The following is a 26,587-nucleotide window of genomic DNA, read 5'->3' as shown; positions in this document are numbered from 1 at the left end:
TCAGCATTGACTATAGTACAACAATCATTTATGTTCCACGGATATAAATACTCTATTTGGGTTGCAAGAGAGAATTGTTATTCTGATGTTTGCCAGCCAGTCTGCATTGTCGACTATTGTTTGTCAGTTTCTTCATCCTAGTTGTTCACGTTTTGGTGATACAAATGTAATGATTTTGTGAAATGTTATAACACAATGGGTAGAATAAGGAAGTTTGGATATAAGCCTAAGTTTCGTGGAAATAAATATGTAAAAATAAACTGCGAAACTGCTAGTTTTGAACAGAGGGCAGAAAATAATATTGAAAGTGAAGTCAGTGCAAGTGTCAGTGCTTCAAGCAAGAAGCTTCTAGGTGCTGCCGGTTTTCCAAGTGCCTCTCAAATGCGTGACAATGCAATGTGTGGTGTGAACAGTGTTTCTGTTGTTACTGCCACAAACGTTCTGATCTCCATGACGTTATTACATGAACTTATCAAAAAACACACAAATTGTAAAAACTGTGGTGGAAACATTACTTTGCACGAAGATGTGTTGAAAACCAAGGGAATTGTTTGTAATTTAGTTTTGACATGTTTGGAATGTAGCTGTACTGCCAATACAATGTCATCCCACGTAACAAGAAGCAGTTTGTATGAAAACAGTATAAGATTAGTGTATGCACTTAAATCTATTGGAAAAGGGCGAAGTGCAGGTGTTGTTCTTTGTGCAGTGATGAACATCCCTCCACCTCCAAGAAAGTTTGATGTTTACAACAAGACTATTGGTGCAGTTGTAGCTGAGCTAAGTGAATCTACAATATTGAAAGCAGCCAAAGAAGCAGTTCAGTTGAATGATATGAAATCTGACCCAAGGCAAATTTCTGCTAGTTTTGATGGCAGTTGGCAGAAATGTGGGCATACATCCCTAAATGGCATTGTGTCAGCAACTTCTTTTGATGCTGGGAAGGTTCTGGATATTGAAATTATTACTAAGTTCTGTGACATCTGCAGAAAAAAAATCCCACTATACAACATGTGTGCAAAAAGGACTATGATGGTTCTAGTGGAGGCATGGAAGTGGCTGGTGTTGCTAACATTTTCAAAAGGTCTGTGCAGTCAAGAGGTATCCTCTGTACAGACTATCTTGGGGACGGGGACAGTAAGGCTTATCAGAAAGTGGTAGAAGATAAACCTTCTGGGCCTAGAGTGAAAATTAATAAAGTGGAATGTATGGGACATGTACAGAAAAGAATGGGATCACGACTTCTAAAGACATGTAAAGAAAAAAAGTTAGGTGGTAAAGGGGGCCTGACAAAGGCTGAACTAGACAGGATCCAGACTTATTATGGTATGGCCATTAGAAATAACTGCAACAATGTAGAAGCAATGAGGAGAGCCATTTGGGCTATATTCTTTCATAAAATTCCAACAGATGAGGAACCACAACATAACCTTTGCCCATGGGGGCCTGACAGCTGGTGCAAATTCAACAACCCAGCTACATCTTCCAGCTATAAGCACAAACATTCAATTCCAGAAAAAATCTTGCTAGCTGTGAAACCCATTTTCAGAGATCTTAGCCAACAAGAGCTCTTGAAAAAGTGTCTCCATGGAAAAATTCAAACCCCAAATGAAAGTTTGAATTCTGTCATTTGGACAAGGTTACCAAAAACTGTTTTCGTTAGAAAAGAAACACTAAAATTTTGTGTTCATGATGCAGTGATGTGCTTCAATGCCGGTGTCTCAAAGAAGACTGATGTATTAAGACTCTCGGGAACAAAGGATGGTATCAATACTGAATGGGGACTGAAAAAGATTGACATGGACCGTATCCGTTATGCTGATATTTCTGCAGGAAATGCTACCAAGGAGGCCAGGATAGCCAGAAGATAAAGATCAAGAAGCTGAGCCACAGTATAGCCCTGGAATGTTTTAAAAGTGTGTCTGTATGACATTGTACATTACTTTCTTGCATGTAAAACTTTAATACCATTTTTCACAAAACTACATTTTTTGACCTTCTGGTACACTTTTCTCAAAAACTATGACTGCTACAGACATCAGACTACAGTATCTCTTGTTAATACAACGATGATTAATTACATAAAAAAAATAGACCAGTAGTGATAAAAAAAACAGCTTTACAAGCTCCAAGGTGTTTAGAAAAGTTTTAATTTTTTGTCTTATATAACAAAAAATGATTACTCATGAAATATAGAAAAATACATTAACCATTTTTTATGTGATTTGAGAATGATGTTTCAGCTGTACACTGTAAAAGATTCAGGTCTTTATCTCCATTAGTTACTTCAGAAAGTGTACCTGACGTTTGCTCGTTTTAGCATTGTTTCCTTATGGGAGTTCCCTCGCGACTGTGTCCCCTTAAGTTCAGATGGAAACATTTTCCAGGCGTGCACTAGGAGTTAACTTCAGATGTTAGCTTACATAATTCTTGACAGCTACTTGCAAGCAGGAGAAATTGAATATCTGAAATACTGATATAATGTCACTGTTGAAAACCTCAGTAATATTTGATTTTATGCAAACAGTTTTGTTACAGTAATTTTAGCTCACTTAATGTACATATCTTAAATTGCAATTTTCAGGTCGACCATGTCAAGATACCGCGAATGGGACCTTTCTTGCAAAGTTTATGTAGGTAATTTAGGCAGCAGTGCTTCAAAATATGAAATTGAGGCTGCCTTCAGCAAATATGGTCCTCTGAGAGATGTCTGGGTTGCTAGGAATCCACCTGGCTTTGCATTTGTTGAATTTGAAGATCCAAGAGATGCTGAAGATGCAGTGAGAGGCCTCGATGGCATGTAAGTTAATATTGCATTTATTAACTAGTTACTAAAATTGAATCAAATATTTAAGTAATATTGCTGTTGCAGGAGGCTGTGTGGAACACGCGTGAGAGTTGAGATGTCGACTGGACGTAGTCGACGAGGCGGTAGTTGGAGGGGTCGGTCAAGGTAAAGCCTGTTGCCACTAATTTTTTTATTTGAGACGTACCTATTAAAAATACAAATATTACATGATTGAAATGTTTGATTACATTGTGTGCATATTTTCATTTGTTACATTATCTTCTCATTGGTTTTTAAATGTTAAATTTTGTACCATAGAAAGTTAGCAAATTTTGGGTAAGTTTTAACAGAAGTGAACTGATGCGGGATGTTCTGGACAAGAGGTGGTGACATATTTATGATGATGTGGCACAATTTCCAGGGCTCACTCTTCTCCTTCTGATCTACCACCTCGTGCTCCAGACACCCTGATCTTCATGTTTTTGCTACCAACATGACGGGTCAACCAAACAACTTCCCCATATGAATGCTTCGCTCAGCTCGTCACGACGCAACGTGCACGTGTGCTACCCTTCTCAACCGGTTAGGCATAAAATTATGTGTGGCAGTTAACACCGATAATCAAAACCGACAGCCTTCCACTACCACCATTCCATGGAAAACCTGCCCAACCAACGCTGGCTGGGTTTTGTCCAACCTTCAACACAACATTCTGTCATCAATTGTCACCGGCACAACAATTGCAGCTTCTCATCTGCCCAACTTATCTTCTGTTGTCATGTAAGCTTACTTGCTTGCCCAGTTAAATGCAGTCTGGTATATAATCATAAATTAAACTTCATATGTTATTAAATTATAATGCTAGTAGATGATTACTTTCACTTGATAAACTTCATATAGATTTTTGAAATTTAAATTTGTATGTTTGAACTATGTTAGCTGTGATCTAAAAAGTTAGGTTTTCTGCATGAATAAGCAGTTAAAATTTTTACAGTACAAATAATGATTAAAAAATTAACATGACTGAGTCTAATAATTAGTTTTTCACCTAGGAGACTTTTTTATTTGATCTGTTTGTGAAGATAAAACAGTATGGTAATTGCGATTAGTTTGCCAGTCAGACTGCAAATTTTCATGCTTCAGTAATTATACCCTTATTGTAATTAGTGTTTTATGGAATAGAATGATTGATGTTGTTAAAATATTTTGAGTGTTAATCTTGTTTTGTCTTGCAGGTCTAGGTCTCCTCGAAGGCGTTCTTACAGTCGGTCAAGATCTCGAAGTCGTTCACCTAGGCGATCGCGATCACTTTCCAGGGACAGGAGGTTAGTCACTGATAGAATATGTATAGTTGTGGCAAGGCAGTATTCAGAAAATTACCTCTGGTGGGTTAGAAATATACAACAGTGCTTAAAGAAAAATTACTAGAAAGTCCTAAAATTACACCTTCATGTTACTTTATTTATGCAACTGTCGCCATGCATTATGAGTTTCTGATGTCCTGAGCCATTATCGTAATCAACACAATGAGAACTAAACCATATTTTCATGTTCATGAAAAGATGGAAATCACTTTGAGAAGAGTTAAGGTTCAAAAATTTATGCTCATACCAATACCAAAGTTCTTGGGTTTGATACTCAATAAATTTAAAATTCATTCAAGTAAAATGGTTTATGTCCCAACACTTAAACTCCAAAAATTTCTTAGGTAATGTCACATCCTGCAATCTCAAAAACATAATTTTATTTGATGGGAATTTGTCAATTAGTTGAGAAATTATACTTAACTCTGTGTTATGTAGGAAAATAATATACAAAGGTGTAGATATAATTTAGTATATTTTAACTAACCAGTATTTTATTTAAATGTTAGCTCTTACAACCAAGTCTATACTGCTTTGTTGTTACATTGCCTAAGATGTCTGGAGGTAGAAAAGTAACTTCAAAGCTGTCTTTGTGATTGAATTAGCACACTCCATATTCAGTCATTGGTGTGGTTGGAGATACAGCTAGTAAGTTGGCATGAGGTTTTATTTACTAATCTACACGGCTGCACAGAAAATATGTTAACTTTGTGAATACACACATTTTTGTAACTAATTTTGCATTTGGGAACAAGAATTACAAAACGCACTTTTAACAGTAAGTTAATCAATTTACAGGTAGTTGATGTTTGGAGAAAAATATGGAATAATATGGACAAATATGTAAAAGCAGCTTTTTAACTGTGTTGCTGCACTTAGTGCAATGTCTGTACTTTTTACATTCCACTCAGCCTCAGAAAATAACTTTTTTGCACCTGTATAGGCTACATGTAGAAGTAGGGTGCACCTAAATAAACTTTTGACAAGCGATCACAGTAAAAAGTAAATCTTGAATATAGACCGCACTACTAAATTTATGAGGAAGTTTAATTACACAGTAATTAGGGTTGCATCTTTCTCCTTCCCCTTCTTAAATGCTTGCATAACTACAGTGTGACTATTAAGTTGGCAAAATAGAACAGCTTTTCTAAAATCGGTTAGTCATTTAATTGTGTTACTAATGATTGTAAATGAAGTTAATATAGTGTGTCCAAACATAATTACTCCCACCATGTGGCCTATACCTCCCTCCATTGGTACGTGTGTGGCGTGCATGAACCCTTGAACTATTGCAGACTTCCTTCTCTCCCAGGCTGCCTTCTCTTCCTGATATCCACTCCTTCCCATCCTAGCTCCTGTGCCCTCCCCACTCCACCCCCCCCCCCTCTCCGCTCCACCCGTTTCTCCCCGCTCTTGTGTTCTCTCCACACCTCCCTTTATAAATTATTTCCGTGGTGTGAGCCAATTGGGGAAATTCTACCTCCCTAGTGTCTCCAGTGTGTGTCTCTCCCTCCTCCCCCCCCCCCAAATCCATCCCCCCCCCCATCTAGGTCACCAGCATGTGTAGCCAGTTCATGTGTCAGGGCTGTTATATACCCATCTGGCTAAAACGTCTGGAACCTGAGCTGTCAGCACATCTTGCCTAAGAGTTGTTGCTCGTCCTTTTGGGGCATCAAAACTCCTGGCAATGACTGCCATGCTAGGCTGCCCTTGCCACGGCTGGGTGGTGCCTATGGGGGTGAGTCCCTAATGGGAATGGGTTTTACTAAGGTGGATGCTCTGCAAATGAAGTGTTAGGCTCAGTACTTCCGGCTACTCTTAAGTCTGTAACGGTTCTCTCTCTGCTCCTACATTTGCTTCCTTGGCCTTCCCCTCCCTGGGAGGAGGGTCAGGCACCCCAGCTTGGGGTGAAACCCATTCCCTGATGATTCTTTAGTTTGTTCCAACTTAGGAGACTTTGACTAATACACATTGCTCTTTCCTGTAAAACACATCGAAGAATAGTTCGGTGAAGTTGACTAAGTAAGATGTGATCTGGTTCCCTACTGATGAAAATCTCTTCTGCCAGTCATTTGGTTTCCCTTCATGCTTAAGAGACAACCCAGTAAGCATCACTCCTCACAAGTCCTTAAATATGACTTAGGTCCATTCCACAGGGACTCCTATTTCAGTCTGATGAGAAAATCCGGACTAATCTGTCATAGCATGACTTTAATTTCGTCCATAGAGTCCACAGAGGTCTTAAGGACAATTGAATTGATACTGGTGCTTTCATCCTGGCTTTTGGGAGGGGGGATTACCATTTTAGTCACAGTTGTGGTTTAATGTTGCAACTTAAAACCCTATATCCCACCTCCCATGCCCTATTTCTGGTGCCACCGGTTTGGTCACTTGTCTTCACAATGTGAGGAGGATCCTGTTTGCGGTGACTATGGGTGCCTCCTCCATGTGGGGAGTCCTTGAAGACCATTTCCCAAGTTCGTGAGCTGTTCCAATCTACATTCGCCTTGGTCACCCTATTGTCTGATCTATCAAAAGGAAAGGAAAATCCAGGAATTCTCCTACCGACTATCCTTTTACTGGAGAAGAAACTGATGGGGGCTCCCTCTAGCAGCCCCCTTCCTTGGTGTCTCCAGGACAAGAAGCTTGTTAGTCAGCTGCGGGACTCGTGCTCTGTGGACCTCAAGGCCATTCGTTCTTTCAAATCCTGATACTGCTACGACTTAGTCTCTTTCTGACCACACTACCTCTTGCCATCTGAAGAATGAGGAGTAGGAGGAGGAGCAGCACAAGTCTCCCTTCTTCCAACATCCCAAGGGACTGTAGCCCCTCCCTTTCAATTAGGGCCCAATATTACATTCATGGATGTCATCCTTACCGGTGACACACTGACTTGGCACAGTGACACAGTCTGCCCCATTCAATGTCCAGCAGCTTCATATACTATCATCCAGTGGAACTCTAATAGTTATTATTGTCACTTTCTGGACTGGCAGTCTCTTCTTTCTCTCTACTCCATAACTTGCATTGTAGCAATCTCATTTTGTGGATACTCATGTCAGCTCTTTGTGGTTTCCAAGGCTTCTGCTGGAACTGGGTCAGCCCTTTGTGAGCTTTCAGTAGTGTTTTTCTGTTGATCCACATGGGCATTTCGTTCCTCTTCATACTGTGCTTGAAGTGGTGGCCATTCGGATCCATTTAGACTCTCCGCTAACAATATGCAGTCTTTCTCCCCCGCCCCCCCCGCCCCCCCTCCCAGACCAGCCACCTAAACTTCCTGCTCTTCTTTCCCTCCCTCCCTATTGGGGATTTTAATGCCCATAATCCTCTGTAGGATGGTACTGCGACCATTGACCAGGGCAGGATTGTTGAAGAGCTGCTGGGAGGTTTTGATCTCTGCCTCCTCAACACTGGAACCCTACACATTTCAGTGTGGCACACACACTTTCTCAGACGTTGATCTGTCCATCTGTAGCCCTGGATTCATCCTATCAATTCAGTGGGAAGTTCACAATGATTTGTGCAACAGAAATAATTTTCTGATCATCTTATCTTTTCTCCCAGGTGAGCCTTCACTAATACGGATTGGTATGCCTTTTCCTCGACTGCCAATCCAACTGCTCCACGACACAACAGCAGTGATGAATCCATATGGAGTTCGACCAATGCCATCCTTTTGGCAGCTGCTTCGGTGATTCCTTCTTCCTCAGGTTCTTCCTGACAGAGGACTCTCTCTTGACCACCTCCTGGCCTTCAGACGGCTTCACGCCCAAGCCTGTTATTGTGTTAAATGCCAGATGGAATTGTTGGGAACGATATGTAGTTGTCGTTGTAGGGCTGCATACTCCTCCTTTGTGGGTATGGTCAAAGATCTGGGGCATTTTTAACTGCTGTCTTCCAACAAGTGTCTCAGAAATTTCTCTGAATGCTGTTATCATCACAAGCCTGGACTCTGTCGCTAAGCATTTTGTCCAACCCTCAGTGTTGGTCAACCACCTGCCCGTGTTGTCTCCTCAAACACAATCTGGAATGACTCCCTTTATCTCTCATTCCTCACCATGTGGAATCTTAAAACGCTCCATTAAGTGAATGGGAGTTAGTCAGTGCCCTTGCTCTCTGCTTTGACACGTCTCCTGGAACATACCAGGTACACAACCGAATGCTTCAAGACTTAATGGTGGCTTATACGTGGCCTTTTTAACCATGTCTGGAGCAAGGGGAATTCCTTCCACATGGTGAGAGAGTGCAATTATTCCAGTTTGGAAGTCAGGTAAACAGCTTCTTCAGATAGACAGGTATCATCCAGTCAGTTTAACCAGTGGTCCTCTGTAACTTACTTAAATGTATGGCAACTTACTTAAATGTATGGGGGTGTCGAAGGCTGTATTGTGTCCTTGAATCCTTGGCTTCAATCCAAGGTGCTTTCTGCCACTGCTGCTCTACTGCAGATAATTTAGTCCATCTAAATGGCTTTTGCACAGCATCAACACCTTGTTGCTGTCTTATTTGATTTGCATAAAGTTTATGGTACCACATGGCACCACCATATACATGAGTGGAGCCTCTGTGGTGTGCTCCCAATTTTTATCTAGAATTTTCTTTCATGTTGCATTTTTCATGTGCAAGTTGGCATCTCCCGTAGCACCTTCTATCTGCAGGAGAATGGTGTTCTACAGGGTTCTGTTTTGAGTGTCCCTCTCTTTTAATGGCTGTCAATGGTCTGGTGGTGGCTGCAGAGCCTAGTGTGTGTCCCCCACCACTGATGATTTTTGCATTTATTTTTATTTGGCCGTGATGGGCATTGTTGCTGAACACAGACTGCAGGATGCAATATACAGAGTGCAGGCATGGGACCTCTCCCTCCTGGCTTCCACTTTTCAGTTGCCAAGACCTGTGTTACGTGTTTCTGTTGTCATACAGTCCATTCCCATTCCCATCTGACCTTGATGGCCAGTTCCTTGTTGTGGTGGACTCTCCATTGTTTTTTAGGACTGGTCTTTGATACCCGGTTGACATGGCTCCCCTATCTTTGTGATCTAAGACCTGGTCTTTGATACCCGGTTGACATGGCTCCCCTATCTTTGTGATCTAAGACAGATATGTTGGTCACACCTCAGTGCTCTTCGATCCTCAGCTACACCAACAGGGCTGCAGATCACTCTACTCTGATGCAGCTCTACACAGCAGTCTTGTCTCAATTATGGCAGTCTCGCATGTGGCTCGATGGCACATTTGACGTTACAGATGCTGGACCCAATACACCATTGTGGGGTGACTGGCAACTGGTGTTTTTCAAACTAGCCCTGTGATCGGCCTCCTAGCAGAGGCAGGAGTTCCACCATTGTGGCTTCTGCACCATTTGATCACTGATGCATTACATATCCACTGCTCCCTGGAGCACCTGAATGTGTCTCCTTTTTCCAGATACAGAAATGCACGTCCCGTAGTGGTATCCCAGGTGTGGGGTTAAGATTGCCATCCACATCTGGTCTCTCTCTCTCTCTCTCTCTCTCTCTCTCTCTCTCTCTCTCTCTCTCTCTGAACTCCAGCGTTCCCCTCTACCATGTCTTGTCCATGCCACTCACATATACCTCCATGATGGTGCAGCCTTCGTCCACAATTCTGTCTTGACCTTCACAAGGTCCGAAATAATCGGCTTACAGCAACCATTTCTTCCATGTTCTCATTACGTGTGAGGGTTCAGAGGTAGTTTATACTGATAGCTTGATGTCTGCCGGTCACAATGCCTTTGCTTACTTTCATGCGAGATTCAGTGAACTCCACTCCTTTCGGGGTGGAGTGTTTCCACTGATGAGTTGGTAGCTCTCTCTTGTGCTCTTGAGCATATCCGTTCTTGCACTGGTGAGTTCTTCCTCATCTGTAGTGACTCTTCGAGCAGTTTAAAAGCTCTTGACCAGTGTTACCCTTGCAATTCTTTGGATTTGATCATCTAGGATTCCCTTTTTGCCCTCAATGTGGACACTCAGTGTTTGAACACCAGGTCACGTTGAAACCCTGGTGAATGAACTTGCTGACCAGATTGGCTACCGTTGAGCAGTATTAAGTCATCAAGTTCTAATGATATGGAATGCAGAATGGTATTCTCTGACTTTTCCGAACAAACTACAGATGATAAAGGAGACCACGAATTTGTGGAGGTCCTCCATGCAGGCCCCCTCGGAAAGACTCACTTTGTTGTTTGCCTACTCCCCATCGGCCATACTTGGCTGACCAATGGTCATCTCTTCTGTCACGAGGATTTGCCCCATTGTAGTAGCGCCCGTTTGACAGTGGTCCACATTTTGCTCGATTGTCCTAACATAGCCACCTTGTGGCGCACTTTTCCTCTCCCTAACTCACTACCTTGGGTCTTAGCGGATGATGCCTCAGCAACTGATCTGGTTTTACTGTTTCTTTGTGAGAGGGGAGTCACCATTCTTTCTGTGGGAGGGTGCCTAAGCTTTGTCGGCCTGAAATAGGCAGTGGTTGTTTCGGCTTGGTGATCCACCATAGCCCTTGCCCTACCCACTCTTTTGCTCTTCTTCGGCCTTAACACACATTCTGTTTGACTTGGTGTTCTTCCTCTGTCTTCCTGTGCTTCTGTCACACTGCATGTCGCTAGTCTTTCTGGGTATTGTACGGTGGGGTGCCACTGGTGGTGGTGGGGGGGGGGGGGTATGTTCCCCAATGCACATTCTGTCTTTGGGGATCTCCAGCTGCTCCCTGTGCGGGACACCTTGCCTGCCTTTTGTAATCCCCCACCCCCTCCTCTTTTCTTTCTTGTTTCTTTCTCTAGGCTTTGTTGACCCTTGGTAGACCTTGGGGTTTTCTGTCCTTGGGTTTCATGCACTAGGCCCTTTTTGGTGTATTGTTTCATTGACTCTTCTGTTTGAGGTAGGAGGGACTGATGAACTTCGTAGTTTGGACACTTTAATCATCCAACCAACCCACCAAACATCAGTACTGAAAGTTTCTTGAATTTTGTTGTGTTTTTTGTAATTCAGAAATTATTTTCTAGACTTCTTTCTCTCTTTCATGAGTAATCGGTCAAATATCCTTCTTCCAAATAATTTTGGTTTGGAATTTGTCCATCAAACAGTGGAGTGTGGAAATCTCAGATTTCGAGTAATATTTACAGATGTATTGTATTCTGCAGCGTGGCTGTCACTGCTATACATTCATACTTTGTGAAATAGCTGAGCAGGCAATGATATATCCATCACTATCAATTAAATTGCATCTTTATCAGTGCATTTGTACTCCATAGCTGTGTTCTTAAACACTTTTTGAAGAACTTAGTAGTTTTAAATTAGTATGTATAGCTTAAGAAATGGGTACTGTATTTACTAGCAGTCTACTAAGTGGTGATAAAAAGTCTGCTGCTTGTAAAACTTGGTTATTTCTGTGACAGTCTCAACAAGACAAGTGTCATTCAGAGTTTTTCATCTGAGTGGTCATGAAGATTGCTGTTACTATTTCGCAGATATCACAAAGTGGAGCGAGATTAACCCTGCCTGCTTGGATAGCTGTGCGTATTAAAAGTACCGGTTCTGGGGCGGGGAAATGCAGTGGTCTTGGATCAGATTTGCCTGGCAGGTTGATGAGGGTTGGAGTACCACCCAGCCTGGATGTGGTTTTTGGGTGGTTTCCTACTTCCCTATAGGTGAATATCGGCCTGCCCTATAGGTGAATATCGGCCTGGTACCAAAGTCCTGTTTCAGTTAAACAATTCCCAAACATTTAGAAAATGATAGCTCAGTTTCATGTGAATTTCACTAAACGCAAACAGTTGAGGTACTCACATTTCATCCCAGGTTGTAATGAAATGTGACTGTGACAAGGAGGACATCAGGCCACTCCTTATAATTAACAATGCCAAATCTATTAATAACCATGTTGACTTGTGTTGATGTGGGACAAAGGCAGATGATAATAAGGTACATATGGTGACATGCTTCTAACTCTAAAAGAGGAGTTATTTATTAGTAATTTAAGTTCAAGTTTCTACTTACGATAATTAAAGCACAATTTCTTCTGCTTTGTGTTTGGGTGGGTACACTTTGGAGGGGGGAGTGGAAGCTGCCTGTAACATGCCCCCCCCCCCCCCCTCCACACACACACACACACACACACACACACACACACACACACAGTGTACAACCCTTTTATTGACACTGGAGTTTCAACACTTTTCAAGACTGCAGCTACAATCGAATCTGTGATTATAAAAAGGTCATAAGTCCATAAAACATGATTTTGAGATATTCAAAGAAAACTGTTTTATGCTTCAATGGTAGAAGTTGTGAAGTACTTGGATTTTTATACTCTGGTGTACCTGGAAACATCAATTTTTATTTTCATATTCTTCAAATTATTATTATTTTTTTTTTTTTTTTTTTTTTTAATTCGTGGACTCGTTACCTTTTTGGACCAGATTAAAATAACAGAACAGCTGTAGAATTTTGAGAATTTATTAATAAACACAAATCACAAATAGTATTTTAACATAGTCATCATTACAGATAAGCAGTGTTGCAACATTTTCTGTAGGTTTCATGCACTTTCATCTTCAGCTGTTGTAGGCCAAGTGAATAAATCAGTATAAAAGTTTTTGAGCTCCTCTGGGATGTCCTGTTCCAGTTTTTTTTTATATCATTGATCTTAACTTTGTTTATAGGATATTTCTCTCCATGTGCTAAGGTTGTTGTGAGTGTGATGTTTGCTAGGTGTTTTAAAAGTCTGAAAAAGTCAGTCCATCAATGAATGATTGGGTTCCTAATATCCCTGGGTTGTGGCTGTCATACTCAATCATATTGTACTGTGAAACACTGAAGTTGACTTTCATTGAACTGTGAAACACTGAAGTTGACTTTCATTGAACTGTCTTTTTCCCATTGTTTCTAAACTCTGGGAATTGCATTTAGAAAGATCTGGCCACCAGTCCTTATAGTTCTTAACAATGCTGTTATCCGCAAGGTAGTTGACAATGAATGAGTTCATTTTATTGGCAGGATGAAGAATAAGTTCAATATATTCTTTCACAGTTTGTCATAACTTTCTTCTTATGCCCCCAAACACCCTATCACAAGGTAGGAAAGAGTAACCCCAGATAGGAAAGTATTGAAAATTTTCTTCAAACATACCATTAGGAATCGGACTACTGTATTGTTACGGTTTTGTCCTGGGCCACCATCAGAGAAATTGTGCATATCCTTAATATTTTTATCAAAGTAATGTTCTCCGAAGAAAGCAAGCAAGAAACTACAAATCTCATTACCTCCCGTTTTGGCTATTCCTTCATGGAATACAAAGAAATGAGGTTTGCCAGTCTTAAGGGGGATACGGAATCACCTATCCCCCCAATGTTAAAATATGCCTACTATAGGAAACATTTTCTCGCAAACTACTGGAGACAGAGAGACAAAATTTTTAGTGTAATTTTTACTGTACGTGAATTGATATGTTACAACAATACTAAAACAACAGTTTATTGTCAAAGTATTTTTTAACAGAGATATTTTACATTTATTTTTAAGTAAATTTTTTCCATCACTTTTTACTAGGTTATCACCCCTAAGTCTTTTGTAGTAAGTCAGGTAATTAAAAAATCGTTGTTTCAGTTTGTGAAAAAAACCCATGTGAATAAGTCATAAAAATGTCAGCCTTCTAGGTTTTAGAATTATAAACAGCCGACCAGTTGCAATGGATAAAGAAATTCTTTACCTAGGTTTCAACAAACATAAATTTGTCTTCTTCAGAAGGTAACCTAAGGACAATGAACATCATAGCTCTTCTAGGTTTACCAGTACCCGAGATAACATTCCTAGAAGAAGTAAAAAAGCAAACTTATGGGAAACGGACAAAGAAGATTAAAACGTTCCTGATCCATAGTTAATACCCCATTCACAGTCTTCATACTTATCAAGTCTTCTTTTGGCACCCCTCTGCACCTATCTTGGTTTTTTCACTAATGTCTTGATATTGTCAGCATGCCTTATTCTGTGCTGATCTAAAGTCAACATAGCACGTACTGTGTGGGAACCAACACGCAAACCCAACTTTTAAAGGACCTGGCATTTATTTATAATCCCAAGATCGAAAGTTGCCACAGCATCATACACACCAAAATATAGTGTATTAATTCTAACAAACCCTGTTTTTGGGAGATGATACCATATCACACTATTCAATCACTTGTTGGGGTTCTGCAGTTTACCATGAAGACATTTCATCAGAAGACTTCTGTCAGCCAGATCTCTGAAAATGGGCTTTATTTCTTCCATGATGGCTAATGGTAGACTGTGGTGGTGAATGTAAATCTCTCCAGTTGTTAGTCCCCTATTGTATTTACACCAGCTCTTTTCACCTTTGGGGCACAAACCATGTTCTGAATGCTCATCTGTGGATGTGGTGTGGAAATACAAAGCCCATATAGCTTTCCTCATTTCTTCAAGATTGCCTGTATTTTGCCTGATTGCAAGGCCATAGCAATTCTGAATGTGGTCTATTATGGAATCAGTCTATCTTCCTTTGCCATGCAAGGTTTTCCCATAATCTAGTTTTTTCCTTTTCATAATTGATCTTAACCTTCTCAGCCTGGCACCCATTCTCTTCTGAACATGTCCTATGCATCCAAGTTTGCTCATTTTACACTGTTCCAATATGGTTTGTTTTCCAAAACTTCTGCGAATGCTTTAGTCACCATCTCCCAGATACTTGACGTAGCGAACATTGTACCACTCTGAAGAGCGATCAAAAATTTTTTCATCTCCGCAACCTCCATGCCACCACTACTACCGTAATAATTAGCAACACAATCATAACTGTGTTCATTTTTCAGCCTGTCTTTGCATCTACAGTATTGAAACACCAATAACCTTGCCAGTGTCAACACTAGTTGCTGTTATAATACTATTGTTGCAGGTGTGACCCCTTTTTTGCCACTGCTGTCAAAAGCTACTGTGAGGCCACAACTGCCATCATTTTCTTTCACTGCTTCTTCCGCAGCTACCTGCATTGACTTTGTGCTACATCTTCAACTGCAGATACTAGTACATAGTTGTAAGCACCAAACTTTGAAGGTACACTTGGAAGATTTAGAACACCACATAGCATATCACCAGCTGCTTTCCCCTTACCAATTGCTCACAATCCATAAACTAACCTAATATTTACACTGTAAAGTTCAGTTTTCTTGTATCCATTATTTACAGTTGCTGAAACAACTTGGGAACTTACAGCTGTACTTATAAACACTGCATATTAAATTAAAATGGGCTGCCAGGCCAACATGGGATTCTACTTTCAGAGAAACGTTTCCTTGACTTTTTTGCAGCACACTCTGTTTTCAAGAGCTTCGCACAATATACTCGTATCAATGAGTTCATTAACTTCTTTCCCTTTATCAAGTAAATTATATTTCTCTTCCAAATCACTTAGTTTTTTATGAGAAGCATTGTTTTCATTTGGAGTAAGTTCGTTCAGCAAATTAGTAGTAAGTGGACACAGGTTTTCCAACACTGATGATGAAGAACTGCTTTGCTTTGCTAATGAATCACTATTTCTATTCCTTTGCCAATTCTCACACTTTTGCTCTAGCTCGAGGTATTTTCACTGTGAAAAATGAAGCACCAAATACGGAATAACTCGACAATTACTACTTTCATATAGCACCCTGTTTACAAACAATCGTATCACAAAGTTAGAGTAACTTGAGGAAACCAGAGGGAAACATTTTCAGACAAATAATGTATAAAGTGTGGCTGGAAACTGGGATATTTGAATTTATGTCACAGAAATGTACTGCGAAAAAGTTTATGGTCAGCCATGAGAGACGTGTATAAATAAAGCGCAATACCTGATCTCACAAATCTATAAAAATAAAATATTTATAATTCTAGTAGAGCTATGTATGATATGTCATTTTAAAGAGGAAAGTTGATGGAATATAATACGTCAATAAAACGAAAATCTGATTTTTTAACCCAAAATCAGTTTCTGTATCCCCTTAAAGTTGTAAATATTGAAAGTAAAGACCCAGAGCTGACGTAGGTAAAACACTTCCTGTACTGCAGTGCAGGGAAATGGTATGTTCTGCATAAAATCCGTACATATTCCTTTGACATCGTTTTGAATGCACTTTTCCCATACAGCTTTTATCTTTTTATAAAAACTTTTTGGTCCTTCGGATATGAACCATTTGCTCAGCAACAATCACTCTTTTAGATGAATCATAAAGGTAAGTGTTTTTTAGTTTACAGTTCCTTGCAGCAACTACAAGCATCTTTGTGAGGTCTACCAAACCTGTAATTATAATTTTTGTGGGAAAACTTAAAATAAAATCCATATTTTACATCCAAATCAGGGAATGTTTCTAGAAATAGTGAATGCATAATCTTTACATTCAAACCGGCCTTCAAATACTTAATATCTCTGTTTGCATAGTGAGTAACTTTTACCTCAAACGATTCAGTGTGTTACTTTATTTTATCAATAACATCACCTTTTATAGCTCTGACTCTGCTTCCCATGCTCTTACCCTGTTATCTACAGGAGATTTTCCTAAAACCAGCGGGTCTCCTAATCTTCGAATCATCCCGTCACTCTTCAGGCCATGAATATGAATAAATGCAGTTTTACATACCAGAATTCTCTTTCCGTGAACTTGAACATTATATTTGAAGTTCTTCTTCCTACTTTTTGGATTATCCTTTCTTGGGCGTCTGCGAGTAATTTCCGTATCTTCCATAAGACCTTGTAGATATCAATCTTGTGCATCCTTGCTCCCGAATTCCCTGAATATTTCCAGGATCTGGGCTCTGTTTATCTCATCAATGGCATCAAAACAGCGAAGCTTACAACTGCAATAGAAGAAAGCAGTGTATAGAATAAACAAGGGAAACGTAGGTTTTATGTTTTACTATACATATAAAAAAAAACAAGTATTCAACATTTAGTTTTTAAATTCATACTTACTTGGAATTTTTCCCCGTTGCAGTTGCAGGAATGTTTTGTCCCTTGTAGTTAATGTACGTTTCTCCTCGTAATCTAGCCTTCTTTATTATGATGGGTTTGTATTTATCATAATGCCGTATGCCTTTCCACTTTTTATGGCTGCTACCTTCTTAGAGTCCATGCTCTTTTATGGTTAAATTGATACTAGTAATGAAAGATCAGACAACAATCACACAAGATTTGTCTTACAATGTAGTGCCATCAATAGATCATGAAATCGGTACTGGTAAAATCTGATTGTTGTTAATGTAGGGACATAAACCGTAGGCTACTTTCGGTGATTTAAAAAATATTTCATAAAACTAATGAAGATGCAGTATGAAAATGTCATGAGTCCTGGACTCACGACATTTATTACCAAATAAATATTTTGGCAATGATTTTCTTGGCTTTAAAGGCAGAAACTTCTGACATTCTCAACACAAATACCTGCATCTACAGATGGAGAATGCAAAAATACTGAAATCTGAATTTGTGAAAAATTAGACTCATGAGCTTTTTATAATAACTGATAAAATTAGAAAATATTCCATGAACATTTTACTGCTGTGGGCGAGTTAGTTATGCTCTACTGCTCCCAGGTGCTGAGAAAGCGTTTAAATGCAGCCTCTACATTTTCTTTGTACACTATTGACGCGCTACAGTGTCGCATTCTGCTGACCCTCTCACTGCCGCAAACTAGTTGTTTCCATATACCAGTGAATGATAAAAAAACTTTTGAGTTTTTATCACAAAACATGTGCCTCTTACGTGTTATCATTTGCAAAAAAATCTCATTTCGATATCTTGAAGTGTTCATGAAATATGGCGATTGTTATGAGCATTATTCCAAAAGCACAGGGATGGAATTGAGTGCGACTCTCACAATGGTCCAATAGATATAAAAACTAATAACTCGAGAATGAAATTATATTGTTCTGCTTGCAATTTTAAATACAATATCAGTATCTTATCTACATTTCATACACAGTAATGTGCAAGCTAAAATCAACCACATGCCAAGGTTATGCAATGCATTTTTACCTCGGCAAACGTGTCAAGTTTTTCTACATTGTTTTACTTGATGCAGAATGGTAACTGTGTGACGAATAACAAAGAAATTGTCCTTTAGAGTGAAATCGGTACTGGTAAAATCTGATTGTTGTTAATGTAGGGACATAAACCGTAGGCTACTTTCGGTGATTTAAAAAATATTTCATAAAACTAATGAAGATGCAGTATGAAAATGTAGTAACCTAACAACATAAGGTTCCCAAATATAAAGATTCATTTATGTGCCACTTTCCAATGCTGAATAAATTAAGTCAAAAGTGGAAGATTTTGTAAAAAGGTCGGAAATGAGGTATTTTCGACCTGATTTTTGCCAACGAGGTAAACTCCCCATTGCACTGCCATCAGATTTAGTGGTAAGAAGGTCCAGTGGACACCACATCAAAAACTGAACACAGATCAAGCATGGAACCAGGAAGAAGGTGTACTGGACTGAGAAATAAAAAAAGAGCAAAAAAGAAACAGTGAACGGTCCAAGAACCAGAAGTACAATATAGAGCAGCTGTGACTGTAATAATGTAAGAGATGTGAGGCCAGACCTCCAAAATGTCTATGAAGAAAATACATACAGTTTTACGGGCTGGCCAAATTTCATATCTATCAACAAAATACTGCCAGAGATAGCTCAGTCACCAGAGGCGAGGATCGAATGGTGAGTGCAAAGTCATGGAATGGAGTGTGTGTTGGAGGAAAATGGGTGAGGAGCAAAAGAAGGGAACTGGTAGAGTAAGAGAACCCACAGAACAACAAACAAGTAGCAGTCATTTACACATTAAACAGACTTCCACCTACTCACCATTTAAACCATTAACTCCATCACTATGTCTTCATTTCTCTTACACATTAAATAATTACATAACATAATTCAATATCATAGCAAACATGTGATGAATAGTAGGAAGAGTACATATATATATATATATATATATATATATATATATATATATATATATATATATATAAAAAACTAGCAGTAAAGTGGGTAATGCTATGCAAAACACAAAGAGGTGTATGTAGCCAGAAAGAGAGATAGGAGTGGTAATACATTGTGGTTGTGTTCCACATTGAGAGAGCATACTTCTGCAAAGCAGTAATCTACAGTGCCAAAAGAAAGAATAACTTAAAAACAGCCAAGCAGGCGGTGCTTCCTGCTGTCAGAAATACCATAAGTAAAAGCGACAAACTGTTACTCGATCTAGGAAGACAGCCAATTTGTAGATATCTCTCATTAAAGACCACTGATCTTTTATGTCAATCAAATGAAACACAGTTGTGTAGTTGTAAAGACAGAATTAAAAGACCTTCAATAATTACAAAGCAACTATGGACAATGAAACCCAAATTATAACTCTAATAAATGTAAATTTTAGTGACTGATTACATAATTCTTCTTTTGTTCTAAAAGTAAATTTTGTAACAAACATATAAACATAACATTAACCTATGCCATGATACTTTTTTTTCCTTCTGAGAAAGCTTTTCAAAAGGTGGAATTTGTTAGTCCACATAGACGATAGTATAATCCTAAGTACATTAGGCCTCCCTCTGGCTCTTTTTCATGTGAAGATAAATCTAATTTGAAAAATACTTGCAGTTAAGCAGCAAAGAAATAGAAATTAGCTGTACTAATTGTATTTTATGAAGTCCACTGAAGCAAGAAACAGCTTCAAGCAGTATTTATATGTTACAGTTATAAAGTTTCAATAAAAATATTTACATAATTAATTTTTTGTTTATTTACAGGTACAAGTCTATAGTCCTGGTAAACATTGAAATTCCTGTGCCATGATACTGTAGCTCATCACTAAGGGAACTGAAATAAAATGGCACAGCCTGTTGATAAAATTTGTGCAATAATTCATTTTCTGTCAGGAATCTAACACAGTGGCTGCCGAAAATGAAATACAGCACAGTAATAGATTTTTACCAATGAGCTGAGCTATTTTGTTTCCGCTCACGTACTCTGGTGCTGTGATAATAAGATTTGAGATTTTGGTGTTTACCAGAACTGCAGGCATATACCTGCAAATAACAAAAAATTACTTACCCAGCTGTATTTTTTTTGAGATGATAGTAAAATCTTTGGCAAACTCTTGTAAACCGTTAATGTAAAAAACTTAAGGAAAAAATTGTTTTCTGCGTGAAAGGAGGTATTGTCTGTCGGCTGGTGGGTCCTCATTTTGGGTAGAGAAAATTTTAACATTAATGTATACAAGGAACAGCTTACAGCAGGAAGGTGCTATGATTCATATTTGGTGCAATTTTTGTTTCCTTTTTTGATGCTTTCAAAATTGCGGCCCTGCTTTATCTGGAACATTTTGATTATTGGTAAGTCATTGAAGGGATGACTTTCTTGGACTCTATAGTATACTAACCACAGTTATATTACAGGTGTTAAGTGTCAGTATTTTTATACCTCTTTCCCCAGTGTTTCCTTTTGTGATGATACTTCAGATTTTTAATATGATAGTACACTCTTGTAAGGACTTTATTTTCTGCTAGACCAGATCAGGACAATGACATAAACACTCTGATGTTGAACTTATCTGTAGGCAGTATAAAACTTTAAGGATTTGAAAAAAAAAATCCAGATAAATTTGCACAAAATTCTTGAGCAAGAAGTCAGAAGATACTGTGTTAGACCTTATTCATTCAAGATTCATCTCACAATGATGTAGGATTTGCCAAGATAAGACAGTGACCACATGCAGCATACATAACGTGCTTTGAGGATAGGTGGTTGGCAGGAATTCCCTAGTCCAAACACAATAAAAAAAATTAGTCATAATAAGAATCAGGAAAGACAGATGCTTGCTCCATATTCAAGAACACTTCATATACAGAAATCAATAACACACAATAAACAGTTAGTTACTAAGTGACCTGATAAATATTGGTAAACAGAAACTAAATAAAACAATTGTAAAAATCAGATAATGATAAGAAAATAGTTGCTGAATATCAGTAAAATGCAGATTTTTGGCTGTTTCAGGTGAACTGGCAGCGGTTCAAATAACGAACTCCGTAAAGGTTGGATTACTGTCAGAGCTGATAGAGGTAGACAGGCTGAGGTTCCAATAGTGCTTATTGTAAAACTCATTACATGTTCATTTATGGTTTAGTTTTACACACAGCAGAAGTGCTAACTGTTACCTAAAAAGTATCTAGTATGGTATTTGTCATTTTTGTTGTATACTAAGTCCTGATCTCTTTACATGTGAAAGAAGTCTTTTATTTGTTATTGATTCCACAGTTCCATATCTGTGGGTGAACATTGTTATAAACTAGCATTCCTTTCTACACTGAGTTTTTTTTTTAAAAGTCTATGTAAAGGCTTTTTGAATGTCCTACAAATAAAATCATTTGTATGCTAATACTTCTCTTTTGAAGAATGCATGTTCTATTTCTTTATAAGCAGTTATGATTTTATGCAACATAATTTTGTATTGTGTATTGTATGTAGTGGCATGAATTTTGCTCTAGTGCCGAATTAAGTTATACTTTAATGCCCTTACAGTGCGTATTTATATCAACACTGCTCTGTAGTAATTATTAAATATGTAGATTATAGTATATTACCATAAGTGTCTAACTATGAGTTGGTTTAAGTATAGTATGGTATTTGTTATATACTTGTTTTATATGTGACTTAGTTAATAAAGTATTTTTAAAAATCATTGTTGTTCATGACCAATGTGAACAAAATTTCCCACAAATTTCAAAATCTCTAGACATTCACTCACGGGTGAATGTAAATAGCTGAGAAGTCATTAAAGATCTGACACACAATCAGATAATTCTAAAAGTATCTCTTGTTTTCATGTTGCACATTTTGTAACATTTCTTACTTGATTAGTCAGATTGTGAAAATCAGATGTTTCCTGGATATAAAAGAATCTGGCAATATGTGGTCTTATGAATTTGTGTTACTTCATATTTTGCTGGCAGCGTTATCTGTTGTTAAAACAAAAAATGTCTATTTGAACCAGATTTGTTCAGCATACAAAGGTGCTGCAAAGAGCTGCACAGTTTTGCTCCTGCGTGGCTATATTGTTAGAGTTGGTACTCTTTACATGGTTGGAGGTACCTTGTATGTACAGTTACTTCCCTCATCCATAATGTGCAACTAGATCATAAAAAAGATGTTCTTAATTGTACTTGTTTTCTGGCTATATCTGTTACCAGATGTTGAGTCTTGTACCCTAGGAATCAAGGGAGATGATGTTTGGTGACCGGTATCCTCTTTCTACAACACAACTGCACACATGTATTAACAGGGTTCTTTATTTACATGAACAGGAAGCTACTTATCTTTAAGAGTGTCCACATGTTGTGGTACAAGCTCTTTTGTAATAGCCCTCTTGCAGACAAGATCAGTATTCTAGTTGTTACAAACTTCAGTATCATTGTGGGTAAAGTCCCACTATGCACACTTATCTGGTCTCAATGTACTGAAGATGCCAACTTGGAGTGCGAGTTGTGTGCCAGCGGCTGAGCTAGTGACTGAGACAGTGGCCCTCTGGTGAGCGGCAATGATCTAAACACTTGCGGTTGAGAGGGCATTGGCGGTGTGTTTCTTGCGAGTCCGTCTTTGGCCTCTCCTGATAGGCGCACTTGCTACAGCTTTGCCGACTAGTGTGCTGGCGGCAGCTTATGCGAGCAAACCATTTTGGCATTGTCACAAATCAGCATTCAGTCAAAACTAACACAACTTTAGATGGAATGGTCAGATTCCAAGTACAAGAGTGAGCCCTTGCACCAAATCATGCATCACATTATGGTAGGTTTTCTCCATGTGCAGACAAATTTTTTTGAGAAATATCATGCATGAGCTACAGAAAATCCCATGCAATGGATGGTCAATCTCATTGGCAAAATTTAACTGTAACTTTTGAACAGGCATGGGTGCTCACATACTTCGAGCAGTTCTATGATATGACACAGGTGAGTCTTGAAACTTTTTTTTCTATCTACGGAGACATGTGAAAAGTATTGTGCATGCTGAGCCAATTCCGAGGTGAAAATATTCATAAGAAATGATGTATGGGCACTGTATTTACGTGCCACTGAGAGGAATTTTTAGCAAATATTGTACATGTGACGAAACCTAGCACACATTGCTGTAAAGGCAAGCGATACTGTGTCAGCACAGTGCCATTTTCATGTCCAATATCCATTTCTGTCCACTTTTCAAAGGAACTAACCTCCCCCCCTCCCCCCATTTCCTTTCCGGAATTGAACCTGAGATTTGACAATTGTACACATAGTTCATGGCAATCCACTCTATAAGGCAGACCACAAATTCAAGGAATAATGAACTCTTGTTTCTTACAGGCTTAAATAATACTTGGGAGAACAGAGAGTAGTGTCAAAGTTTTGGAAGTGGTTGAAGTATGCATTTCAGTTGGTATTCTGTCACTAATTATACATGTACCACATATGATCAATATGAAAGACCTTTGATTTTGATAAGTGTGTTTGTTTTCTCGAATGTGTGATTGCTGTAATTTTTAAATAAATTTAGACAAACTGTCATTTCGTGTGGTCATAAACAGATGGAGTGTGCTACATGTGCTTACTGAAGCTTGAATTGGCCAACAGTATAGTTTGAATTGCACAATCATTCTTTGCTAGAGAGGAATTGTTTGGGTGCAGTTGGTTTAAGCGAATAGAGTTCTGAAACTGCATTTTTCTGGAATGACAAAAATTCTCGCAGATTTCTGCAGTCAGGTGGGTAAACAGTAAAGGTACTTGTTCCTGTCAAAGTGTGATGAAAATTTCAGTGGGAAAAACTACTTTCTGGACCCACACATACAACAAAATTCATGAACTTTAATTTCCTGATTTGAGACACACTAATTAATTAATTACCATATCTTGTCAGCTTTCATTTTCTAATATATTAAAAGAGAGAGTACCCTGAGTGACAAGTCATGGGATACCTCGTAATATGTCAGATCTCGTATTACCAGGGATAGTGCAGCAACTGGACATGGAATGGACTCGAAAAGTTGTTTGGAGTCCCCTGCGGAAATATTGAGCCATGCTGCGTCTGTAGCCCTCCATAATTGCTAAAATGTTGCTTGTGCAGGATTTTGTGCACAAATTGACCCCTTAGGTATGTCCTGTAAACATTCAATGGGATTCATGTTGGGCAATATGGATGGCCAAATCATATACTCGAGTTGTCCAAAATGTTCTTCAAATCAATTGAGAACAATAGCGGCTTGCAATCATGGTGCATTGCCATCCATAAAAAATGGCTGCAAATGGTCTCCAAGTAGCCAAACAACCATTTCCAGTCAATTATTGGGTTCAGTTGGACCAGAGGACCTAGTCCATCCCATGTAAACACAGCCCACATCACTATGGAGCCATCATCAACTCTTACAACTGAAATTGGGTCTCATCTGACCAGGCAACAGTTTTCCAGCAGATATGGTCACGAGTCTAGGAGATGCAATACCATACTGATAGCAGACACACTTATGTTGGTCATCTACTGCTCATTAACACAAGATTTCAGTGCACTGTCCTAATGGATAGGTTCACTTTACATCCCACATTGATTTTTGCGGTTATTTCATGCAGTGTTGCTTCAACAAGACACACGGTGGGTGGGATAGGATATTCATGTGTCGAAATGTGCTGTGTGTAGTACATGTGCAAACATATAAGGTAGTGACAGCACAAACTTTGTTCAGTAAAATAAGAATTAAATATGATAATGGAAAGACCTTGTTGAAGTATAAATAACATAGGGAGTAAAGGTAAGTACTCTGCTCACTGTGTAGTTCTGTCATCAATAGGCATATAAAGATAACACAGCTTTTGGACGAAGCCTTTAGAACACAGAATACACACCTGCATTTCTGCTTTGTGCCGGTGCTATTGCTTAACTGGGCTTTCGAAATTTATAGATTATCATTCATTAGTGATTTTTGGGGATTAACAAAACATCCATTTTTTGTGTTTTCTGTATGTTGTGAAAATGTTTCACATTTCCCTCCATTTAATTACCTTCCTTTTGTCTGTATACACCATTAAGTAACGTGTTGACTGATGCACACCATCAGGTGAGCTGCACAGCTGTGGCAGCCTTGGGACAGTCAATGCGTTAAATATTCCATACATTACACAATTATAAGATAGTTACTTTACTGCTGCTCCTGGTCCTCATTTGTGAGCAGCTTTAACAAAGCAAACATATCAGTGCCCTGTAGGAATATTCAAAATTTAACAAGGTGGCAGATAAGTTAGGTCAGAGTATGAATTTCGCATTTGCAGTCAACAATCCTTTTAGGCATTCTTCCCATGACAGTTTATTAAAAACTGTTACAACAAAGATGCATTTTTAGATATATCTTTACTGTGTTAGTATGTTGAATATTTTTGTAACATACACAGTGTATGCCATTGTAGCTTTCAAATGGTATTATCCAGTATCCTGTGTAAAAATAACTGTTAACAATACACAAATGTTATTACCTACCAGTCGGTCTCCTTCCTTATATCATTTTCAGTGGATTGTCACCCACCAGTGCAACAATGGAGTACTTGTCCAGTTCCAGAGGTTTTGTTACTGGGTCTGTGTTCTCTCTCACTACCTTCTTTTATGGGGTAATGTAACCTAAGTAATTAATGTGTAGCAGAATAGGGGAGTTGTAATTTTGCTGCTGGGGGAAGAATTCAAATGGCAGAGGTTGTGACTAACCAAAGAAATCTTGCATGACATGCCAATAAGCATGTTCTGCTGCTGAGTGGTCAGTTCTGCTCTTGGCCAATTGGATGGCGGTGGCTGTTCATTCTTGTAGACAGCTGGTTGATGGTCATGCCCTCATAAAATGCTCTGCAGAACTGGTATATGACACGGCTGCTTCCACAGGTGACCCAGCCTGTAATGGAGTAAGCTTGTGACAGGACTGGAGTTTGATATGCTGGGTGGGTGAATCTGGCAGGTCTCCTGCAGGGATATGCTGCTAGTTCCTGGCGGGTTGGGTGTGAGGTTATGGCATGTGAAATCTCCTTGTGAGGGATAATGCCTCTCAGTGAAGGTCTTTGCTACACAGTCAGCTTACTTAGAAGGGACTTCTCGTCACTGCAAATAAGCAATCAGTTGGTGCCTAAGCTCGTTTGGGAGTGATTATTTTGGCAGGAAAGGTATGACAGCTGTCAAAATGCAGGTGCTGTTGATTGTTAGTGCACTTGGTACGGAAAGAAGTATGGATGGATCTATGAGAGAGGTGAAGGCCAATGGCCAGGGAGCTAGCACGTTGGACTGGACTGAGGATGACCTAGTGAAGCAAGTGGGGGAGAAGTTCTCTCTCTCTTTCTCTATCTTTCTCTATCTATGTATCTCATCCAATATCCA

The 26,587-nt window shown here is 39.0% G+C and overlaps 1 protein-coding gene across 5 annotated transcripts in view; it reads left to right on the top strand.

Moving 5' to 3' along the window:
• Positions 1-21,859, top strand: part of LOC124722890 (RNA-binding protein 1-like) — a 40,498-nt gene extending 18,639 nt beyond the window's left edge. For 4 of the 5 annotated variants that reach the window (XM_047248029.1, XM_047248027.1, XM_047248030.1 and 1 more), the window contains 4 exons: positions 2,585-2,800; positions 2,873-2,953; positions 4,024-4,113; positions 21,209-21,859. In XM_047248029.1, coding sequence (XP_047103985.1) covers positions 2,592-2,800; positions 2,873-2,953; positions 4,024-4,113; positions 21,209-21,212 — 384 coding nt within the window. In that variant the 5' untranslated portion in view covers positions 2,585-2,591 and the 3' untranslated portion in view covers positions 21,213-21,859. Of the gene's footprint in view, positions 1-2,584; positions 2,801-2,872; positions 2,954-3,209; positions 3,432-4,023; positions 4,114-21,208 lie in introns of those variants that run through there. The other variant, XM_047248031.1, reaches the window with a different exon arrangement.
• Positions 21,860-26,587: the final 4,728 nt, after the last annotated feature.

Source organism: Schistocerca piceifrons, chromosome X (genome assembly GCF_021461385.2).
Source record: "Schistocerca piceifrons isolate TAMUIC-IGC-003096 chromosome X, iqSchPice1.1, whole genome shotgun sequence".
NCBI lineage: Eukaryota > Metazoa > Arthropoda > Insecta > Orthoptera > Acrididae > Schistocerca > Schistocerca piceifrons.
Note: the sequence above shows the minus strand (reverse complement) of the source record. Positions and strands in the feature narration are given on the sequence as shown.